Source organism: Vitis riparia, chromosome 14 (assembly GCF_004353265.1).
Source record: "Vitis riparia cultivar Riparia Gloire de Montpellier isolate 1030 chromosome 14, EGFV_Vit.rip_1.0, whole genome shotgun sequence".
In the NCBI taxonomy this organism is placed as follows: domain Eukaryota; kingdom Viridiplantae; phylum Streptophyta; class Magnoliopsida; order Vitales; family Vitaceae; genus Vitis; species Vitis riparia.
In genome coordinates, this window is record NC_048444.1 from 3,675,529 (window position 1) to 3,696,222 (window position 20,694).

Here is a 20,694-nt window from a genome sequence, read left to right on the forward strand (position 1 = left end):
ATGCTAAATAAGGGGCTAAATCAACAAGGATGGCAAAATTGCTCATCCGATCTCGCCCCCACAGGGATCCGCTCTTAATGTGATGGTGACAAAGAGTGATAATCAGTGTCGACATTGAAGATGGGGAAAATTTTCTAAACCGGGGACGGAGGTCCTACTCCTCACCTTGAACCTGTCTTCGTCCCCTTCGTCCCTGCTCAATTATATTATATAAAAAAAAATAAACATTTATATTTATTAAGATTTTTGAGATTAGGAATAATTATCATTTTCTTTACGTTTATAATGGTTTTTTTTCTCATGTTTACCTTTGAAAGAAAGAGTCTTCCTTACCTTTTAAAGTGATCCAAAAAAATTCTCTCTCTTTTTGTTATTTTTCTTCTTTTCTTGGGCAATGAGATCTTAATGGTTTATTCAATCTTCCTATCAACATGCTCATAGAGAAAACATTGTAGAGAGTTATTGAGGTTTTATCTTAAAGTAACCATCGATCAATGATACTTGCACATCAAGAGGCAATAGTAACTTTATGACATTGTGTCTACACGCACATCTCCAAATCAGATTAGTTTTTATTTATCGCCTTTTAGTTCATTTGTTAGTGTTGATCTATTATATAATTTATGTGTTAAAATTTATAAGTTTTCTGCCAATATATATATATATATATATTCCTCATAAGGAATGGGGAATTTGTTCCACCAAAGGGTATTTTCGTTACTATTCCACCTAGTGTAAGCTAAAATGTTGAACGAGGGCTGAATCCAAGTACATTTCAACCCATTTTCGGGTGGGAAGTACAAAAGAGTACCAATTCCGACTAGCTATTTACGATCCAAGCATGAAGACAATGCTTCCAGTGAATCTGATGAGGCGCTGGGCCGCTGGCTCCATGGCTCCTCACAAGTCACAACCCATTGAATTAATGTACTTCTCCAGGAATCCCCCAAGCCCAGCGTGCTTGTACAAGGCCTGTTACAATTTCCAATCAGGCTAAGCCCACGGGGAGAATGAGTGCTTTTATTTATTATTTTCGAGGTTCGTGCATTACATATTTCTTTTAACATATTTTTTTTTGCATAATTTTCCTTCTCTAAAATAATCCTACATATATTAATTTTTTTTAATATATTATTCATTTCATATTTATTTAATCTGTTATTTTGATATGTGAAAGAGTGAGTATTCAACAAAATATATTAAATAAATATGAAAAGAGAAGTTGTAGACTATAATACATAATAGTAAAAAAAATATTTAAAATTATTTATAATATATATATATATAAATTAAAAATAAAGCTTTAGAGTGAAAATTATTTAATTTTTTTAAAATGAATAAAATATTAAAAAATGGAAAGAGAATGCTTAAATAGCCTTATGTTAGTGCAGGTGATAGTCATAGTAAACCCTCAGTTCATAAATAGAGCTCAACTGCATACTATTGAACGTTCCCCATGGGCGACGCTTAGGAGCCCATGCTTAGCTCGTGAGACCATGCAGAGTCTTATCATGTTGAGCCAGGCAACGTTTTGTGCTCTACCGTCCTATACCTAATATTTAGCTATATAGGATGCCTTTGCTTGCTTCTAGACACGACAAAATGGTCTCTTAGCACACCATTAGATAGAAGTGGTCAATTGAGAACTCAGTCTGGTGAAGTGTTTATCGCGTGAACCCTTTAAAAGTCGAATGGTTATCTTGGTGTGCCTAGACCTATTTAGGTGATAGGGTCAAACTATTAGTTGATTAATTTTCTTACTTTAATCCCTTATTATAAATTCTTTATATTCTTACAATCATCCTTTATTGCAAATTCTTTATAAAGGCTTCAAGGATGGATTTTTCTCAATAGTACGGTAATTTAAAAAAGTTATGCTTAAATTACTGTAGTAGAAGAAGTTATTACAAATATACGGTAGTTTCTGTCACCTAGGAAAGAGGATTTGCCAATTAGGAGAGAGGAGAGAGGAGAGAGGTTCAGCGGATAATTTTTTTTTTAAACCAAAATCATCTTTAAGGGAAATCGTCTTTTCAAAAGACGAGTTCCATGAAAAAAAATTAGTATTTAAAAAAAATCCTCATTTACAAGGGAACTCGTCTTTTGAAGAGACGAGTTCCTTGAAAAAAAAATATATTTTTTTTAAAAAATTCCCAAATTATTATTTAAAAAAAAAAAAAAAAACAATTCCTCGAGGGAACTCGTCTGTTGAAGAGACGAGTTCCCATGGAAAAAAAAAATATTTTTTTTTTTTAAAATTCCCAAATTAAAAAAAAAAAAAAAAAAAAAAAAAACAATTCCACAAAGGAACTCGTCTCTTGAAGAGACGAGTTCCCATAGGAAATTTTTTTTTTTTTTTTATAAATATTTTTCTTTTATAAAAAAGTTCCCAAATTAAAAAAAAAAAAAAAAAAAAAACCAATTCCACAAGTGAAGAGACGAGTTCCCATGGGAAAATTTTTTTTATAAAAAATTTCCCAAAAAAAAAAAAAAAAAAAAAACAATTCCACAAGGGAATTCGTCTCTTCAAGAGACAAGTTCCCATGGAAAAAAAAAATTTTTAAAAATACCCAAATTAAAAAAAATAAAAAAAAATAAAAAAAAAATAAAAAAAAAAAACAATTCTTCAAGGGAACTCGTCTCTTGAGTTCCCATGGGAAAAAAAAAAATTTTAAAATTTTGTTTTTTATAAAAAAATTCCCAAATTAAAAAAAAAAAAAAAAAAAAAAAAAAAAAAAAAAATTCCACAAGGGAACTAAGGAGTTCTGGGAAATTTTTTTTTTTTAATTTTTTTTAAAAAAAATTCCTAAATTAAAAAAAAAAAAAAAATCTTCAAGGGAACTCGTCTCTTGAAGAGACGAGTTCCCCTTGTGGAATTTTATTTTATTTTATTTTATTTTTTAATTTAGGAATTTTTTTAAAAAAAATATTTAAAAAAAAAATTTTTCCCATGGGGAACTCGTCTCTTGAAGAGACGAGTTCCCCTCGTGGAATTGTTTTTTTTTTTTTTTTAATTTGGGAATTTTTTTTAAAAAAAAATAGTTATTTTAAAAAAAAAAAAAATTTCCCATGGGAAACTCGTCTCTTGAAGAGACGAGTTCCCCTTATGGAATTGTTTGTTTGTTTTTTTTTTTTTTTTTTAATTTGGGAATTTTTTTTTTTTAAATATTTAAAAAAAAAAAATTCCCATGGGAAACTCGTCTCTTGAAGAGACAAGTTCCCCTTGTGGAATTGTTTTTTTTTTTTTTTTTTTTTCAATTTAGGAATTTTTGTTAAAAAAATATTTAAAAAAAAAAAATCCAAGAGACGAGTTCCCCTTGTGGGAATTTTTTTTTCTTTTTATTTATTTTATAATTTAGGAATTTTAAAAAAAAAAAAAAAAAAATTTCCCATGGGGAACTCGTCTCTTGAAGAGAGGAGTTCCCCTTGTGGGATTTTTTTTTTTATTTTATAATTTAGGAATTTTTTTTTTTAAAAAAAAAAAATTCCCATGGGGAACTCGTCTCTTGAAGAGACGAGTTCCCCTTGTGGAATTGTTTTTTTTTTTTTTTTTTTTTTTTTTTAAATTTGGGAATTTTTTTTTTTAAAAATAGTTTTTTTTAAAAAAAAAAATTTCCCATGGGAAACTCGTCTCTTGAAGAGACGAGTTCCCCTTATGGAATTCTTTGTTTGTTTGTTTTTTTTTTTTTTAATTTGGGAATTATTATTTTTTTAAATATTTAAAAAATAAAATTCCCATGGGAAACTCGTCTCTTGAAGAGACGAGTTCCCCTTGTGGAATTTAAAAAAAAAAAAAATTCCCATGGGGAACTCGTCTCTTGAAGAGACAAGTTCCCCTTGTGGAATTGTTTTTTTTTTTTTTTTTTTTTTTTTTTTTTTTTAAATTTGGGAATTTTTTTTTTTTTAAAAATAGTTTTTTTTTTAAAAAAAAAAAATTCCCATGGGAAACTCGTCTCTTGAAGAGACGAGTTCCCCTTATGGAATTCTTTGTTTGTTTTTTTTTTTTTTTTAATTTGGGAATTATTATTTTTTTAAATATTTAAAAAAAAAAAAAAATTCCCATGGGAAACTCGTCTCTTGAAGAGACGAGTTCCCCTTGTGGAATTGTTTTTTTTTTTTTTTTTTTTTTTAATTTAGGAATTTTTAAAAAAAAAAATATTTAAAAAAAAAAAATTCTCATGGGGAACTCGTCTCTTCAAGAGACGAGTTCCCCTTGTGGGATTTTTTTTTTCTTTTTATTTATTTTTAATTTAGGAATTTTTTTTTTAAAAAAAAAAATTTTCCCAATGGGAAACTCGTCTCTTGAACAGACGAGTTCTCCTTGTGGAATTGTTTTTTTTTTAATTTGGGAATTTTTTTAAAAAAATATATTTAAAAAAAAAAAATTTCCCATGGGAAACTCGTCTCTTGAATTTCCCTTGTGGAATTTTTTTTTTTTTTTTTTTTTTTTTTCAGGAATTTTTTTTTAAATATATACCTTGAGGATTTTTTTTATTTTTATATATATATATTTTTCATGGAACTCGTCTCTTGAAGAGACGAGTTCCTTTGTATTCGGGAATTTTTTTAAATACTATTTTTTTTTCATGGAACTCGTCTTTTGAAAAGACGATTTCCCTTAAAGATGATTTTGGTTTAAAAAAAAAATTATCCGCTGAACCTCTCTCCTCTCTCCTCTCTCCTAAGTGGCAAATCCTCTTTCCTAGGTGGCAAAAACTACCGTATATTTGTAATAACTTCTTCTACTACAGTAATTTAAGCATAACTTTTTTAAATTACTGTACTATTGAGAAAAATCCCTTCAAGGATTGTTAGGTCCGTAAACTATGAGAGGGGACCAAATAGAGCTACTTGGATGATTAGGAATTTAGTAGAGTACAACTAGTAATCATTTGACTTTTTTGGTCGGTTTCTATTTCTTCGTCTTCCTTTTTATTGTACTTTTTTTATTTAGTTTTATTTATTATCCTTTTGTTTTAATTATATATTGTAAATGAATGTTTTTCTAGAATTTGTAAAGTGTCATGTTAAATTCTTCATTGTTATATAAATATTTTAATTCTTGTAGTTATGTCTTTTTATTTTATAATATTGTGATATTTGAATTGTTAATTTATGTAATATTTTTTCTTTTGATATATTATATTTAATTTTTTTTTATAGGGTCAATGTATTAGAATGTATAGTCTCTCTCTTATTATGTAACATTGCACTTAAAACTTTTAATTTAATAATTTTAGTTTGAACTAATAAAATTATATATATATATATATATATATATAAAGAGAGAGAGAGAAATGCATTATAGTGAAGATATTAGAGCCAAATCCAATCTAATTAAACTTATAGCTTTTAGCAAAGCCAAATTTCTATTGAGAATCTTTTACAAAGTATACATGTTTATTCTAGGCTATGATAAAGGTGAATTCATAATCAAAGGAAAAAAATTGGTAATGAAAGACCCTTACAACTATTACACAATCTCTTATTGACAGCTCACATCAACACTCCCCTCAAGTTGGCGTATAGATGTCTCTAATGTCTAACTTGTCTAGTGAGTTGTAGAATGCTTTGTTGGATTGTGTTTTATATGATCATATTTAACTAGATTGTATGAAATATCTATTGTCATCTTATTATGGAAAAACAGATTCATTGCATAATCGAACAAATATTCAATTTCTTTCAACAACTTCTTTAGTTAAAGAAACTCACAAAGTCCTTTAGTCATACATTTCTATTTTTTGTTTTTTACTTCTCCATCTATGTCTTATTTAGTTGTCAAATATTACTGCAATCTAGAAATGTTCTCCTTATTGTTTCTTTTAATAATCATGTCGTCAACATAGATTATTAAATTTGTTACCTTCCCTTATTGATGTTACAAGAATAAGGTATAATACTAATTACTTTGTTTGAAACCATACTTCCTCATAGCTAAAGTAAAACGTCCAAACCAAGTTTAAGGTGATTGCTTCAAACCATACAATGCCTTTTTTTAACTTGCATACAACCTCAGTTTGTGATAGTCATATAGTCAACTAGAATATCCATGCATACTTCTTCCTTAAGATCCCCATAAGGGAAGACATTCTTTACATTAAAGTGATGCAACAGCCAATCTAAGTTTACCACATGAGATAACAATACTCTAACAATATTCAACTTTTCCATTAGTGAAAAAGTCTTCTAATAATCTATACTGTATGTCTAGATATATCATTTTACCACAAGTCTTGCTTTGTATCTTTCTATCAATTCATCAGTCTTATGTTTGATGGAAACACCCATTTACACCTCATCGCTTTCTTTCCTCTTGGCAATGGTACAAAAGTCCATATATCATTCTTCTGTAGTGCTTTCATTTCTTCTATTATTGTTTGAATCTACTTGGGATCACTCAACTTCTTCCACTTTTCTAGGAACATGATCAAAAGACAACTTGTGCATAAAGGTTTTGTGGGGTTTGAATAATCTTTGGGTTGAGACATGATTAGCAATTAGGTATTTTGATATTCTTTTTTCATAGTCAGGTAAGTAATAGTTGGGTAGTTTCCCATAATTATGCTTGAACAGTAATTTATAGATAATAAAGTCATTTAAAACACCAATAGAAGATAGCTTATAAATTTTCCTTAGGAATTTTCTTAGGAGATTTGTTTTTTGGTACTAAAGAGTGAGAGACAGACTTCTCATTTTTTGTCTTAGCTTCTTTAGTTTCTTCTCTTTGTTCCGTTGCTATCACCATTGGTTCATTAGTCAACACACATGGCTGAACTTCAACTAAGGTTGGTCAACCTTCATTGTTTTTAACCAAGTTACCACACAAAATAGTCACTTCTAAAATGTTAGCTGAAATTTCCATGTCTTTAAAAACTAACCAATTTTCCCAATTTTGTTTTTCTTTTTTACTTGGTATCTCCTCCCAAAAAGAGAAATGAGAGACTAGTTTTGGAAAAAATGGCTCAGATTGAAGAAAAGTAACATCCATGGTGATGTACAAATGCTTGGTAGTAGGATCGGAACACTGATAACCCTTTTTCTGTAATGCATACTTCAAAAAAATACAACGAACAACACATAATCAAGTTTTGTTTGCTGATTTTTTATGGAGATGAATATAAGCAACACTTCCAAATGTTCAAGGATGAAACATTAAAATAAAGGGATCCATATGTTGTTCATTGTATTTTTCTAGGAGATGAACATAAACAACACAAACAAATGTTCAAGAAGAAAGCATTAAAATAGAAGGCAAAGGTCTATGATAGGTGAGACCTTGAAATGGAGTTTTAAACTTCAATGCTCTAAAAGGCATTCAATTCAATAAATATATGACAATAACAACTGTGCCAATCTAATAACCTTAAGGAACATGAGTCGTGTAGTTAAGAGAGCTTAAGATGTTTAAAAATGTGTCTGTTTTTTCTCTCAACAGTACCATTTTGTTGCAGTGTTTGAGAACAAGTGGTTTTCATGATAAAGATTATGTGCCTTGAAGTATTCTTAAAATTCATGATTGAAACATTTTCCACCATTATCATAGCAAAGAATCTGAAGGTTTGTTGAGAATTGAGTTTTGATCATAGTATGAAAAAATCGAAATATACTAAATACCTCATGTTTATTTTTCATCAAGTAAAGCCAAGTCATGTGTTTATAATCATTAACAAAGGTCACAAATTAACTAATACCTGAAGAGATAGAAATAAGAGCAAGCCCCTAGACATTAGGAATGGATTAAAGTAAATGGAGTCTCACATTTATTCAATCTTGTTGGATAAGGTACACGATGGCTCTTAGCAAGAATGCAAGTTTCACACTTAAAATCTGAATCATGCAAATTTGAAAATGAATCTAGAATTAAGTGTTTCAAATAACTAAAGGATGGAGGCCCCAACTAGTGGTGCCACAATCAAATATGTTGTTCTTTGATATTAGACTAATGCACATTATTTGCTTTGTTTAGACTAAAATCATCTATATACTAAAGTCTTCTCTTTTAGTCCCATAACCAATAATCACCTTGGTGAGAATATCCTGAAAAAGACAAAAACCAAGATAGATTATGCTTAATAATTTAATTCCCACATAGCCTGGAATTTTCTCATTTTTCACATGCATTTCCACTCTTGGCTTGCAAATAATAATTTACTTCAGAGAAATGGAACTAATAGGATATTTGATAGAGAAAAAGAGGGTGAGAAAGCAATTGTTCCAACCCCTGTAACTATATATGTTATTTCATTAGCATTGGTAATGTACTATTTTGGTAAAGTAAGCTTGACAAAATCTTGTGAATCAAATGTCATGTGGTTAATTGCCCCTGAATCAACAATCCAACCATGATAATCCTTTTAGTTAGAGTGTAATAGAGTACCACCACATTTACCTAATTGCTCAAGAGTTATAGATTCACTTGTAGGAGTTAGATAATGCCCATGTGTGATGAAGGATAACCGAGGCTCAACATTCACCAAGGGTGCATTAACAATAGCATCATGTTTTTTCTTGGCTTTAAGCTCATTCCACCACTCTGGATACCCATGTAACTTGAAACAAGTTTCACAAGAATGTTTTAGATTTCCATAATATGTGATGTTTTAGATTTCCATAGTGTGTACACCCTCCACCTTCTAAATGTGATTTTTCCTTTGTAGTCATATTGGGATTTCTGCCTCTTGTGTGTGAAGCTCACTCTTAGGCCTAACTTTGGTAAAATCTCCACCCATCCCACTAGAAAGTATTTGGAGAGAAATTTGTCGTTGTGGTATATGGTTTATTGATTTATGTCCTTTAAAGAGAATGGTGTCACCAAATGTAGTATATTCTTTGTCACTTACCTCAAGTCTTCTCTGTAAACATAGGCACACGCTTGTTCCACCATATGAAATGGCCTTGTTTGGAGCACATCTCCCCAGATTTTGTTAAAACAATCATCTAGTCCGTTTAGAAAGATATGAACTTTATCTTGTAAGATTGAATTATATTTTTGTATATCAATTTCACATTCCATCAAATTTAGACAACAAAAGTCAACTTATCTCCACAATCCTTGAAAGTTGTTGTGGTATGTTTCAATAGGTCCCTCTCCTTATTTTAGTATCATCACCTACCTCTTGAGATCATAGATTTAAGAGGTGTCAATGTCATCAAAATAAGTCATAGCAACGGTATCCCACACAACCTTTGTCGTTGGAAACCTGATGAAATTACTAATCAAACTCGAGTCTATGGAATTGATTAGCCATCCTTTCACAATTGCATTTTCAATTCTTCATTTCCTTAAAATTGGGATCTATTGGTTGGAGTTGGGGAAAATCCCTATTTATATATCCCAATTTGTCTTTGCCCAAGATATACATCTCTACCACTTGGGACCATAGCACATAGATGGTGTCGTCTAAATTGATGCTAATCTGTATGACGGAAGAATCATGGTTTGATGTTTGAAGATAGGCTTGGGTCTAGGTCAATATATACTTGGGTCATTCTAGATGTTAGGTCTTCAAGGATTGAGTTAGCAAAAGAATCTCCATGAGTTTGTTCTATCAAGGCTTCCCTCCGTACTCTTAATATCCTAGTTTTTCCATTCTCACAAGTTTCTCTCATAATTGGATTGAAATAGACATCCTAAAAGTCCTAGAATATATGTTCTAATACCATATTGAGAAACAGTTCTATTCACCATCTCTTACATAATATTCATGCATATATATATATATATATATATATATATATATATTCTAAGAAAAAATTAAACAGTTCTTCACTATTCTAAGCCAAGATCCTAGTGGATCCATAAGCATAGGAATAAATTTGGTAATCAAAGATCCCTACAATTACTGCACACAATCTCCTGTGGACAGCTTACGTCAACAATTTCAATCCCATTCTATATAGTTTTATACCCATCAACTTGTTTTCTAATTGTTTTTTAACTTTGTAATACCTTATATATATTAAGATTGGTTGCCTAAAAGCTTTCCAATTGCAAAAACAACTTTACCATGATGTGTCATTAGACTTATTACAAATAGTTTTGAAATCCAAAACCTCTTTCAAAAAAATCAGGAATGAGACACCTCTGTATTGGAAATTTTTTTTCTAAACTCCCTAGTTGCTCAACTGCATCATGAATGGCTTTGAAGAGCAAGATATATGTATATTTCAAGTCCAAGGGCCACCTTTAGTGACAGATAAGGTAAAATACTCTAGCTAGCATCATGAGTTGCGATCCCTTGTTCGGGCTATTAAAGAATGAAGCAAAAAGATATATTATTGGAGGAGAAAGCGTAGCATCCCATAACCAAGAGGAGAACCCATGCAGAGCAGATAGCTCAAAAGTAGCTTTTATATAATATGATGATCATACCAGTACTGGCATTATCTTTATAAGCATCACTCCCAGTGGCCAAATTTGTGGCCTTGATGGTTCCGAGAACACGCATGCGTGCCCGGTCACCGAGACCTCTTTAATTAGCAGTGCCAAGTGCCAAGTGCCAAGTGCCAACCAAAAGAAAATTCATATCGTGGTTCATCATTGTTACTACAATACTAGACAAAACCGTAGACACCCAGCTCTGCCCATAACTGCACCCTCTAGTGCCCACAAAAACGTACAAGAACAAGAAAGGAGCCGTAGTGGAATTGCCATGGGATTCAAAATGGAGGCTCCTTGTCGGTATTCGTCTCTTAAATATAAGTTCTCCTAATCTCTCCTTGTCGGCCTCAAATGTATTAAACCATTCATCTCTCACATGAATCCCAGTTCCCCTTTGAATTAGAGCTTGGCATGGAGCTCTGAGATATATATTCTCATCTCAGTATCCCTTGATATTTGTGTTACTGAAAATGTATATATAAATGTATGAGATATCGGTGTATTTCTTGGAAAAGCAATACTGTGGAAAATTTGCAGAAAAAGGAGTGAAGCGTAATCAGTGTCTATTCGTGTAACACTAACACATACTGATACATTCAAGAGGTGGCGTCACCTTTTTTTTTTTTAATCTTTGGTATGGCATGAACAGGAAACTGATGTGAGGAAGATGCTCTATTATTTGTACTTTATTGTTTGACTGCGGGCTCAAAAAAAGAAGACAAGAGCCCTTTTCAGGAAAACAGATGGAGGGACCTCCACTCCACCATCAATAAATAGATCATATAGAGGATCACTGATGAGATGGTGCAACAAAGCATACAAAATGATGCCTTCCATGAGTGATGACCATGACTTAGCCCAGGAGGACACTGTGCATATGATTTGACAAACATTACCCAAATGCACCAAGAGCAGCTGGACGTGGACTCCACCTAAACTATATTTACACTGCACATGTTGGCCCTACAAAGCTGGCTGGTCTTCACCTTTTTATATACTTTCCGTTTGAGCTGCAAATTGCATTATCATTGCTCGGCATGGCTATAGCTATCAATCTGATTCCCTCCCCACAAATACGAGGTTTCAACAGCCCCCTATCTGCTAAAAGAAATGAAAATTTTGATCATCTTTTTCACCCCGCAGGGAATTGTAATGTAAATTTTCTTTTAGGAGTAAGTCCTTGGTAGTCTTGCTTTAGGTCTTGAAGAACAGCGTCTCACCTTCCTTTCTCAATATCTTTAATAACCAAATAATTAATTTCTTAAATGAAACATCCTTGTTTAATTAAAAAAAACATCCGAAGAGATCTTAATCTCCTTATCAATAGAAAAAATTCTGCTTCTATTTGGTCCCTTGACTTATAAACTTTATGTCAAATCATGTCAATTGTTTTATTTTCTTCTTTCTATTATTGTTTTTTATGGTGATTTCAAGCGTTACCTGAAAATTTACTAGCGGCAAACAAGAAAAAAACATACAAATTACAAAATACAAAATACAAAATAAAGAGATCTTATCTTACACGATTAGAAGCCATAACCAAGAAAGCATTCGATTGTTGAGAGAGTAACAGCTCAGAGATCCAATGCTGGCACTTGTGCCCAACATTAATGACCTATTGTATGACCAAGTAAGTGCAGTAGAGCATGTAATTGAGGTCAATCTGAGATGGGAATTGGCTTTCACTATTCATCATCATGTTTGCTGCTGGGATTTGAGCTACAATCACCATTATCATCATTAACTTCCTCAACCATTTCCCCACCAACCTTCTCCTCATGTCTTCCATGGCTGATGCCAGAGATGGAGCAGCCAACCACAGGCACTGGCTCAGACATTTGCTTGCCGTCTCGGGGTGGAGAAAACATGACTGGAAGGTAGTCGTCCACCATGCATGCAAATTTTGAGTTCTTGAAGTGCTGCTTCAGAGCTTCCAAACCCTAATTACACCCACCCCACCAAAAAATCGAAAATTAAAAGAATATTTGGAGAAAACAATTACACTAAGCTGAGAGAAAAAAGGGAGAGAGAGAGAAAGAGAGAATACCTGCAAGCGAGCATACGTGACTTCACAAATTTTTCTGGAGTTAAAGACCTCCCACTGTTGCAAATGGAAAGCCTTATAGAGTCTCCATGCAGCTTGGGGAGTTGTAAGATTCACAAATCCATATCCCACATTGCATTTGTTACTGTTGTGGCATGTCACATGTTAAAAAAACATCAGAGGGTAGAATTAAAACTTAAAAAAGTGTATGCATGACAAAATCTGTGACAAAGGAAATTCTGAATCAAAATATATAGATATATATTACTGGAAATCAATAGGAAGATAGACGAAGTCGTAGGAAGACAAGGGCTCATCATCTCCTGTAATCTTCTCATTAGAGAGGATGCAGTGATTGTCTAGCATATTCAAAAGCAGTTTCTGACTGTGAAACAAAGATCACGTAGAAATTCAGTAATATATAAAACCCATTACCTGAACAAACTAGGGTTAAAGCCCAGAAGAATAATATACATAAGAAAGGTTTATAATGAGTATGGATGCTAAGAAAGTTACCTGTACTTGTTGGGTATGTTCTTGATCATCACAGTGGTCCGGGTGTCTCTCGAATTGGACTCAGCTATAGCATCAACATTGATCAAAAAGTGAGAATCCGGGTTCTTTTGACCCCTCTTCCTGGGTTGCTTGACTGTGGGTACCTTTTGATGGCCGTAATTCACTTTTCTCAAGCATTTCCCACTGGATTTGGTACATTCACTCCCATCTTCACCCAAGGACAATGAGGAAATTGGAGCTATTGATCCACAATTTGACCTTCCAATGCCCTTCCTACTACTGTTCTCTGTCCTGAAGATGGGTCTTTTTGTAGGCAGTAAGGCTTGAGAAAGGTGTACTGAAGCAGAAGGAGCAACTGAGCTTGAGCGACAACTTTGTAATATACCTCCAGTAACATGTGGTGGGCATAGGGCTGTTCTTGAATGAATAATTTTTCTTGAGTTTATGTCATTGTAACTGGTGGTGGCCATTGCAGCTGCAGTACTGGACTTTATTCTGCCATAGCCACCTGAGCAGCTGAATTTAATTACAAGTTTTTTGTCATAAATTTCCTTTCCATCCAGCTCTGAAAGAGCTCTAGCAGCGTCTCTGGTATCAAAGAACTCTACAAACCACTTCTGCTGTTTTGGTGTCATTTCTCTGAATTCCTTCACATGCCCTGAATTAGATAATTTTATGTATTTTCATGTTTATTGCCAAAGCCAAGATTAGTTATGGAGTAAACCCACAAAAATACAAATAGTTATCAGTTAGCACCCTAAGAAAGCAACAATATGGAGGAAGAAAGGACAGAATAGAGAGGCAAAAGGTGGAAAAGGCCAAGTCATGATAAATCATTATAAAGTATGAACAGCAAAAGGGAAGCAAATATGTGGAACTGATGGAAATTGCCTAAGATGGACCCCTACTCCTAGAGTAATATAGCATTTTTCAAAAGGAAAATGCCTGTGTAGTACTCATTGACACGGGAGTGTCCTACATGGTCCAAGAATCAAAGTCCAAGGGGCTACAGATTCTCACTTTAATTTCCTAAGCTTCACCCAAATTAGAACCAGATTTTGAAACATCTTTTGGAAGAAAGTTGGTGTTTATCTGGCAGGGTTCTTTTTTTTTTTCCTTTTTTCTTTTTTTTGGTAAGAGGGGACTCACCTGGGAATTCCTAATTTTACCTCCTTTTCTTACTTCCCTCAATTTCCTAGGTGAAGTTTCAGTTCTTCTGTAAGTCCCTAAGGTGTCATTTATTTTTCAGTTAGAAAACTTCTTGAAATTCACTTAGTTTGGTATTGAGAACATAAGTTAGGTGCTTTGGAATCCTATTCTTGGAGGGTTGTTCCAAGCGTAAGCTATATAAGCCTTTTAAATAATATGGGGGGAAGTTTTTGGGTACTTGAAAAGAAGACATCTTCAATTCAATAGAGAGTACTTTTTTTTTTCAAAGAACTTTGTATCTCTTTGGTGGATTCCATTGAGTGGTGAGTTCCAAGTTTCCAGCGGACTCAAAGGGTGGTGATTTCTGTATCCCTTGAGAGTTTGTTGTATTTTATCCTCTGTTTTCTCCAGATTTCCGGTATGAGTTTGGTATCAGAACATAGGTCTTAAGTTCTCATGACTGGTTGTTGTCATCGCACACAAAATGTTGAAGAAGAACACCCTGCTGATGAAAGAGATGTTTGTGACATTGAGGTGGAAGAATTAAGGAGTCAAGTGCAGCAGCTGCAACAACGTTTAGAATGTTATGAGACTCTAGGGCGCAATGAATCCCATCATGATATAGAGCATGAGGCTCTAGTAGTGAAAATGAAGACCTCAATCATTTTCACAGAGATCCAAGCCAACATTCAAGAGAAGTCTCTCCTCCTCATGTACAAAGGAATCACAATGTTCTAAGAGATTTTGATGTTAAAGTTGATATCTCAGAATTTGAAGGCAGAACGCAGCCAGATGAGTTTATTGACTGGCTTCACACTCTGGAACGGGTGGTCGACCACAAAGAAGTTTCAGAAGTGAACGGGTGGTCAACCACAAAAGAAGTTTCAGAAGCTCGTGGCATGAAACTTGTTGCAATCAGGTTGAGAAAGTATGCCTCTTTATGGTGGGAAAATCTTAAAAAGCAAAGGGCACACAAAGGAAGGGGAAGAATTATGATTTAGGAAAAGATGAAAAGGGAACTTAAGAGAAAATATTTGCCAGACATGTATTGGCAAGATGTTTTCCTTAAGCTTCACAACTTCAAACAAAAGGAGCTGTCTGCAGAAGAATATACAGCGGAATTTGACCACCTCATGATGAAATGTGATCTTGTTGAACCTGAAGAACAAACCATAGCTCATTTTCTTGGAGGTTTGAAGCATGAAATTGGCAGTGCCATCCAATTACAGCCTTTGGACTTATGGTGATGTGTGCAAGCTTGCTCTTAAAGTAAAAAAGCAATAGAAGGAAGTAAAGGGTTGTGGGTTTTGACTTATGCCTCGAGATAGAGATGGACCTTCTAGCCGGGGACATATCTCTAATGCAAAGGCCAATCCCACTGTAAAACCCACATCCAAAATAGCTTCCAAGGGTGATGATGGAGCTGGTTATAACGAGCGGCAAAGCTCATTGAAAACTAGTTCCGACGATATTTTCTGTGTCATGGATATGGACATATGGCTTCAGAATGCCCTAATCGCAGAATTGTCAGCATGCCGGAAGAAGACAGCGATGAGGAGGTCATAAAAAACTCTCAAAATGACTCAGCCATTCTGAGTGAAGAAGAGGAAGTTACTTATGCTGATGAAGGGGAATCTCTTATCATGCAAAGTAATCTAACTAATGGCCATGAAGGCGAAGAAGATTGGCTGCGAAAGAGTATTTTTCATACAAGATGCACCTCCCATGGCAAGGTGTGTAATGTTATTATTGATGATGGCAGCTTTGAGAATGTGGTGTCTACTCAAATGGTGGAGAGGTTATGCCTTTTAGCAGAGCCACATCAAATGTTGGACCCCCACTCCTAGAGTAATCTAGCATTTTTCAGAAGGAAAATGCCTGTGTAGTACTCATACATTTGGTTCTTTATCAAAAGCAAAATAGAAAAGAAAAGCTAAGAGAAAATTTCAGCTACAATAGACAGCAAGATAAACAATTGAATTTTGAAGAAAAGAAAGAAAATCTGACAAGGAAGTGATAAAAGTTTTCATATTTTTATGACATACATACCAAAGTTTTGGACGATTTCCTTGAGCTTGCTTGCAGAGAGCTTAGAATCCAAGTTGGAAATGACAAGTGTCCCCTGATTATGCCCATCAGGAGTGGGGGTGGTGGACTCCGGCGCCGAGAACTGAGCCCAGACAGCCCTGCCGGCGATGAGTCCACGTGCTGGAAAAGCAACCGGAACAACTAAGCTCTGCCTCTCCAACCCCAGATGGCCAAACAACATGGCGTCGTATTCATAAAACCTCCTCAACCTGCTCTGCTGCTGCATGTACTGCTCTTGAATCTCCATCACCGCTTCCTCCGCATGCCTCAAGTCATAGAAATGAACGATCACGATTCCATCTCTCAACCTCTCCATCTCAACAGCCCCCACCTCTCCAAACCCCTCCATCTCCATCCTCACCGCCGCTTCACTCACATCGGTCGGCACACAGCTCAGTAGCACCACCCTGGTGGGCCCCGGAGCCGCCGGAGGCAGCGGGGTTCCGGCGGCGAGACTAGGCTGCGACATGACCGGAGTAGATACATAGGAAAAAGGATAGGCATAGCAAATATGGGGTTGAAAAGGAGTACCAATCTGGTTATTGGATGAAGGGTTTCTTGGTCGGAACTCTTGGGCTTGTGGGTCCAAGTTTTTCTGAAACTTGGCAACTTCTCCTGCTTCTTTCATGGCTTCTCGGCCACATAAACGTTGGGCCTCCGGCCAAAACGAGTGGAGGGGGAGAAGTAAAAACTAAAAACTCTAGAGCAACAGCTATGGTAAGAGCGCAGAGAGGTGACAGCTTTAGGATTGTATCAGTTTTGGCAAATTGGGAGAGGCCCTAGGAGTTTAATTTAGAGTCCATTACAGGCATATTATATTAAACAAACTGGAAACACGCTTTTCCCCATATTATATTAAACAATGCCTGTACTACTCTTTCTCTTTCCATGTATAAATTGACTGCCTCGATTCTCCCTTTATGACCTGTGTAGGACCTAATATCTTTGATGGTTCGGGCGAGCTATGAAGTATGGCCGTACGGTCAGCCGCATGTGACCAGTGTCTTGAGTTTTGACCATTAATAATCCTTTTTCAATTCCATACGCATTCTCCACCATCTTTCAACGAAGCTTCCACCAGAGTCGGTCATTACCATTTTGAATTTCAGCTTAAAAAAACTTAACTTTCAATCTTTAATCGCCAATTACGATTTTAAGTTTAAATTTAAATTTTTTTTTTATAAGTTTTTTCTTTTGAAATTTGTTTAATTTCGTTAAAAAAATATTGGTATAATTTTCTCAAAACTTGTAGGTATTCAAGTTGTTGAATATGATATTCATCGAATATATATATATAAAAACGGGTTTTTAAAAAATTAAAAATATCAAAAAAAAATTAAAATAATCAAAACCGAAAAATTTTTATATATATTTTTAAAATAATCACATAAATTTATTAACCACTTATACAGTAATAATAAAAAATAAAAATAATATAATTTAAGTTATGATAATAAATTTATTTTTAAATAAACTAAAACTCCACAAGTCTAGTTAAATCATAGGGCCTTTGGGGGGCACCCTTCTTTGCCCACCGTCTCGAACACTGTTTGATTCATGAATTTTTCTGTAATGCAGGTCTAATCAACGGACACATTGGCTCACCTTCTAGGCAAAAGTCAAATTTAAAAGAAATCTAGCCATGATGGAGAAGTAGCTTTCTTCACTGACTCCACTTTATTGCATTTGGGAAATGACCTGATTAATAATTTAGGAGGAGTTTAATTGGTTTACTTTTCAACATTACTAATATGAATTCTTGGACTTGGATTTTCTTTTCATTTTTTTTTACTTTTTCCCCGTCATAACCCTCAAAATCCTACACTATCGAAAAAGTGTCAAATCAAGTTTTATACCATAGTCATTATTGTTTATATAAACCCAATATTGAAGGTAATTTTTTGCTTTTGACTTTCACTAAAAAGTGAAATTATAGTCAAAATTACAATTTTCAAAAAACAATATCCAAATTATAAAAATTTTAGTAAAAATAAAAGAACTTTTTACTGAAGTAAAAATAAAACTTTTACAAAAAGTAACATTTTCCTACTTTTTATTTTTTAAGTCATAATGTCATATACTTATGTTTCTCCTAATCTCACGGGGTTGTTGCACGGCACGAGCTATACATTACGTCGAAACTCTAGACCCGTGACAATAAGCTCTATAAATAAAATTAGTCAAATAAATATAAAATATTTTATTAAGTTTAGAAGAAAACTTGGGCCTTCATATATTAGTCAGGTAAAAAAAAATTTCATTTTGATCGCTTTTTTCATAACATTTTTTACATATGATACTAATTTTGAAGTTTTTTTGTTTCTTTTTTAATTTAATTTAGGGTTATTCTTACCTATTCAATTAGACAGACGGTGAAGAAGAAGCCGTAAGCAATCTCGAAAGGTAACCCTGCCACTAAATATGGATTCTCAATGTGGCTTGGAATCTCAATATTCCCATTGTTCCCTGTTTTAAAATGAAAAATTAATTGAACTTTTGCTCATTTGTGACGAAAAGCCGCAGCCACTTAATTGAGACAGACAAAACACATGGCAGAAACAGTGCCATACTTGAACTAATATAATAGCCTTCATTAATATAAGGAATGGAGCTAGACAAAAGGACCAGGGGACCATCCTCTTTGTTCTCCCCATGTTATAAGGATGTCGCCCTCCCATTTCTTAGTGTTGCCCACTCTTTCTCTATCCACAGCCACCTCCTCGATCCTCCTCTGTTTTTTATTACCTGGTGCTCAGTCAGATTACCAACAAAACATTCGACCATCATGATTGGTTAATAATTTTGGCTAATCATACACACATGCTTGTAAGCACTTTGCAATTTTACCCTCTTTTTTTTTTCCCTTTTTTTCCTATCAAATACCATTCTTGGTTGAAAATATGGCATGAGGAAGATAATACCGATATTTGAGATTGCAATTCATATCGATAGGTCGTATTCGTATTATGTCAAAAGCTTAGATATTCTACTATATAGATCAATTTAAATTTGATATAAACGATAATCGTGTCAAAAACATATTAAATATGTTGGATTCCAATCGTATCACACTTTGTCACCTGGGTAAAAGCTTGTGAGTGGAGTGCATTCTTGTAGGAATCAACAGTGCAAGTGAAAGTATGATGCAGGGAAAATGTAATACTACCATATTTGGGTGGAATGATCCAATTGCAGGATCAATGGAACCAGCCCAACAGGCATTTTGAGGAGTGTAAGAAAGGCCTAGTACACCCTTTCGACGTTGTATAGTGTTACTTAAAGCTTAATGGGCCTAAATCTTTTCTACACAAAGCCCATGGAATCACTACAGACGTGTTAGTATTTAACTATTTATTAATAAATTGATTTTTAATTGAAAATATAATTTTACTTTTTCTGAATAATTGCCAACATCCTTCCATGCGGAAGACCAAAATAATTTCAAGAAACATATGAGACCAAAAAAAAAAAGAAATGCAAAAGAAAATTGAAGGGCAGTAAAAATAAATTAAAATCAATAAATTAATATTTTATACTATAAACCCATTTCAACTCTTTTTTTTGGGAGAATTACCCAAAAGGGTGGGTTAGAAAAAATAATGGCTATGAAGACTTACTCATTTAAAGGACAATTTTACTCTTGAATATGTTTTCTATATTATTTATAAATAAATTAAAATTGTCAATGATGCGGGACCTATAAATGATGATAAGTACATGTTGATAAATGATGTGGAGCCCATACATGATGATAAGTACAGGTTGATAGGCAATCAACGGTACATTTCTCAACTTGAAAAAATTGTTGTCATTTTTGAACAATTGACTGTTTTTTTTTTTCAAAAAAATTGAGATTTTTTAAAGAACATTGTAAAAAAATAATTTTTAATATTTCATAAATAAAAATCATATCCTAAAGTTATTATATCGTTTTATATATAAAACATACAATTAAAAACTTTGTTATCATAATATAATGAATAATTATTTTTTACGAGCACTCGTCAATTGAATAATATATAAATATTCAATTGATTAACACACACCTATTAAATGGAATAACTCACAATTATTCATTGGCTAATATAGCACGTGAAAAAATTAAATAAAAATAAATTAAATTATGTTGTAATATATTGTAATGATAGTGTATTTATATTGTAAGTATAATGCATTTATGTCGTCCCTATATTTCATTACAAAAGTAATAATTCTAAAAATGTTTATTCATACCCTATTAGTATTAACACATCGTATTAATATATTAACAACATTTATTTAGTGTTTTGAAATTATTTAATAATTTTTGTATATATATATATATATATATGATATAGGTATGTTGTGAAATATGGTATGATCATACGAAATTACCATTTTTATAAAAAAAATTCATAAATTTCTTAATTAGGTTTTATTGTAATGTAAATGTATTTATATTGTAATTATAACATATTTTGTGTCTGTATTTTATAATAAAAGTAATAATCTTGAGGGTTACCTTTTATACCTT

At 33.2% G+C, this 20,694-nt stretch overlaps 1 protein-coding gene across 1 annotated transcript; it reads right to left on the reverse strand.

The window, feature by feature from the left end:
* Positions 1–11,836: 11,836 nt before the first annotated feature.
* On the reverse strand, positions 11,837–17,001 carry LOC117931453 (protein terminal ear1-like). Its single transcript, XM_034852468.1, has 5 exons — positions 16,143–17,001; positions 12,945–13,602; positions 12,697–12,813; positions 12,432–12,573; positions 11,837–12,324 (listed from the first exon to the last, which is right to left on the reverse strand). The coding sequence occupies exons 1-5, from the start codon at positions 16,807–16,809 to the stop codon at positions 12,070–12,072; spliced, it is 1,839 nt and encodes a 612-aa protein (XP_034708359.1). The 5' UTR covers positions 16,810–17,001; the 3' UTR covers positions 11,837–12,069.
* Positions 17,002–20,694: the final 3,693 nt, after the last annotated feature.

Excerpts from the sequence above, each read along its gene's own strand:
- LOC117931453 (XM_034852468.1), bottom strand. The coding sequence starts at position 16,809 with ATGAAAGAAGCAGGAGAAGTTGCCAAGTTTCAGAAAAACTTGGACCCA. Across the intron at positions 12,814-12,944 it reads AACATACCCAACAAGTACAG|TCAGAAACTGCTTTTGAATA; the intron begins GTAACTTTCTTA and ends TTTGTTTCACAG. Across the intron at positions 12,325-12,431 it reads TCACGTATGCTCGCTTGCAG|GGTTTGGAAGCTCTGAAGCA; the intron begins GTATTCTCTCTT and ends GGGTGTAATTAG.